The 3,089-nt window shown below is 47.7% G+C and overlaps 1 protein-coding gene across 1 annotated transcript in view; it reads left to right on the plus strand.

The window, feature by feature from the left end:
- Positions 1-1,746, plus strand: part of LOC107108352 — a 17,508-nt gene extending 15,762 nt beyond the window's left edge. The window contains exons 3-4 of the mRNA XM_015408779.1: positions 7-270; positions 321-1,746. Coding sequence (XP_015264265.1) covers positions 7-270; positions 321-1,511 — 1,455 coding nt within the window. The 3' untranslated portion in view covers positions 1,512-1,746. The remainder of the gene's footprint in view (positions 1-6; positions 271-320) is intronic.
- The last annotated feature ends 1,343 nt before the right edge of the window (positions 1,747-3,089 follow it).

A 3,089-nucleotide genomic window follows, 5' to 3' on the forward strand; every position in this document is an offset into this window, starting at 1 on the left:
AACCCTGCTCACCCCCCTCAGTACCCCCCACAAAACCCCAACTTCCCACAAAACCCAGCTCATCCTCCCCAGCACTACCCACAAAACCCTGCTTACCCACCACAAAACCCCAATTCCCCACAAAACCCAGGTTACCCGCAGAACCATCCACAAAACCCTGCATACCCCCCTCAAAACCCTGGCTACCCACAAAACCCTGCTCACCCCCCACAATTTCCCCCACAAAATCCCGCTTACCCCCCACAAAACCACAACTATCCACACAACCCTGCCCTGCTCCCCCCCCACCATATCCTGGTCACCCCCCACCATACCCTGGTCAACCCCCACCATACCCTGGTCAACCCCCACCATACCCTGGTCACCCCCCACCATACCCTGGTCACCGGCCACAATATCCTGGTCAGCCACCACAGCATCCTGGTTATCCCATAAATCCTGGCTTTCCCAGCCGTACAGGAGGAGACAGCTGGGGCCATCATGACACTAAGCCATGGAAACCCAAGAAGCCCAAGACGAAGCATCTGGTGGGAGCAGCTGTTGCAGGAGCTGCTGCAGGAGCTGTGGGCGGCTACCTCTTAGGCAATGCCATGTCTAACTTGCGTTTTCGTTTTCACAACCCTGCTGAGGAACGGTGGTGGTATGAAAACCGAAATCGTTATCCCGATCAAGTTTATTACCCACAGTACAATCAGCCGGTTGTGAGGGATGTGTTTGTGAGAGACTGCGTCAATATCACTGTGCGAGAGTATATCGAGCCCACTGGAAACCAAACAGGAGATGAGATCGAAACCACTGTAGTGACTCGAGTGGTACATGAGATGTGCACTGAGCAGTACCGCATGGTGTCGGGTGCTGCAGAGGGAGGTAGTTGGAGCCGTTATAATACTGAACCATGGAAACCTAAGACACCCAAGCTTGAGATGCCGCAAGTGGCAAAAGAAACGGTTACAGTTGCCCCAAGGGGAGCAATTGTTGGCCCCCTCTTAGGCAGTCCCATGTCAAATATGAGTTTCCAATTTAACAACACCGATGACGAACAGTGGTGGTATGAGAATCGCAATAATTATTCGGACCGAGTTTACTATCTGGAGTACAGCCAACCTGTTTTGCAGGATGTCTTTGTGGGAGACTGCATGAACATTACACTGGAGAAGTTTCTTGAGCCCACCGGGAATCAAACGGTCGATGAAATGGAGGAGAGGGTTGTGAAACAAGTGGTCCACAAGATGTGCACAGAGCAGTACTGGCTGGTGTTGGGCGTTGCTGGAGGAGGTTCCCGGAGCCATCATAATAGCGAACCATGGAAATCTAAGACAGCCGATCCCAAGATGGACAATGTGGAAGAGGAAGCTGCAGTTATCGCCAGTAGCCGCTTAGAAAATGCCGCATCTCAGTCCGACTTTAACAAGGATGACAAGGAAACATTCGGTTCAGGCATTACTATGCTTCTGGCCAACCCTTCCCTGCTTTGGATCAACACATTCGCCTTCTGTTTCCTGTCACACTAAGGTCACACAGATGAAGCCTCTCTGTTGTTGTCAATCTAGCTGATGTTCAGAAAGAGCGAGATCTATCTTATGCGATTACATAGCATTATATAACGGCTTGCCTTGTAGTTCCTGTAACGCTATGTAATGCAAACTTTTTTGTGTGTGGTGAACGTATTCTTGCTTATGCACCTTTTTGGTGGCATAGCTTTATGAGCAATTATATCTGTTGAATTATAGAGAACATACAAGCTGCCATGATTACTCCTTTTTTAGGGCTGTCTGATTCCGTATCTCACAACACAAAGAAGCTTGTTAGTAGGAGTGTGCACACACAAAAATTCAGGATTTTTGAATTTGGATATATTGCACCCCCCAAAATTCGAGATTCCTGAAAAAAACCCAAATTTCTATATTGGTATGGTATTTGGATTTGGGGTTTCCCTGGAAATCCCATTTTTTGTGGCTCCATTTTAGCTTATGGGACCATTATAGTCAATGAGGAATCTATCTGGGGATATTCAGGGGTCTTGTGGGTCTGTACTTTGAGGTAGGGGCACCAAAATTTCTTGTGCCTCTCCTCAATAATCCCCCCAAATTTCAAAAAGATTGGACTGGGGGTCCAATTCTATGGTCCCCCAGAGAAGGTGTCCCCATCCTCCATTGTTCCCAATGGTGGGGAAAAACCCAGCAAAAACAAAAAGCAAGAATTGATGTCAAACCAGAGAGTTTTTTCAGTAGAAACTGAAGGTTTGTGAGGTTTTTCCCCAAGCCCAGCAGAACCAGTGTGGGTCCAGAGTGGTGCATGTACTGGTTCTGCAAAAATGCCCCTCCCCCCTTCAGTTTTTACTGCAGAAACTCTCTGGTTTGACATCAGTCTCAGCTTTTTTGCTATTTTTTCCTCATTGAAAATAATGGAGGATGGGGGTATTGGGGGCCCATAGAATTGGATCCCCTGGTCCAATATTTTTGAAACTTGGGAGGCTTTTTGAATAGAAGCACCAGAAGCTATGCTGAAAATTTGGCACCTCTACTTCAAAAAACAACCCCCACATAACCATGGATAGATTCCCCATTATAGCCTATGGGGATGATTGACTATAATAGTCCCCAATTGGGGGGGGGGGGCTCCCTCTAAGCCGCGGAGTCTTGTGAGCAAAAATGCTACTTTGTGAGCTCCTGGCATTAAAGTTGTGAGCGAGTGATCTGGCTGCTGCATGAATTAGTTTGCTCTGGGGCCATCTTTCCTGAGCGGAGACAAAAAATGTGTGAGCCGGAAAAACTGTGAGCTAGCTCACACTGACTCAGTTTAGAGGGAACCCTGGTCCCCATAGGCCATAATGGAGCCGAAAGTATTTAAAGGTGTCACCTTTAAATTTGTTCATGAAGCTGCAGCTGCACCCAGAGTGGTGTCTAAAGGGACTGCATTCTCTTTAAACACCATTTAACTGTGGCTATCCTGTTTTCCTGGATAATGCTTTCTCACTCACTTACTTGGACCAGCCATTTTCCCTCAGCAGGATCTCCAAATCTAAAGTGGCTTTGCTGTCTTCCAACATGTAATATGTGTGGCAGGACAAGGAGTGAAAATGACCAGCG

The sequence above is a fragment of the Gekko japonicus genome, unplaced genomic scaffold (genome assembly GCF_001447785.1).
Source record: "Gekko japonicus isolate JY-2015 unplaced genomic scaffold, Gekko_japonicus_V1.1 scaffold3025, whole genome shotgun sequence".
Classification (NCBI taxonomy): Eukaryota; Metazoa; Chordata; class Lepidosauria; order Squamata; family Gekkonidae; genus Gekko; species Gekko japonicus.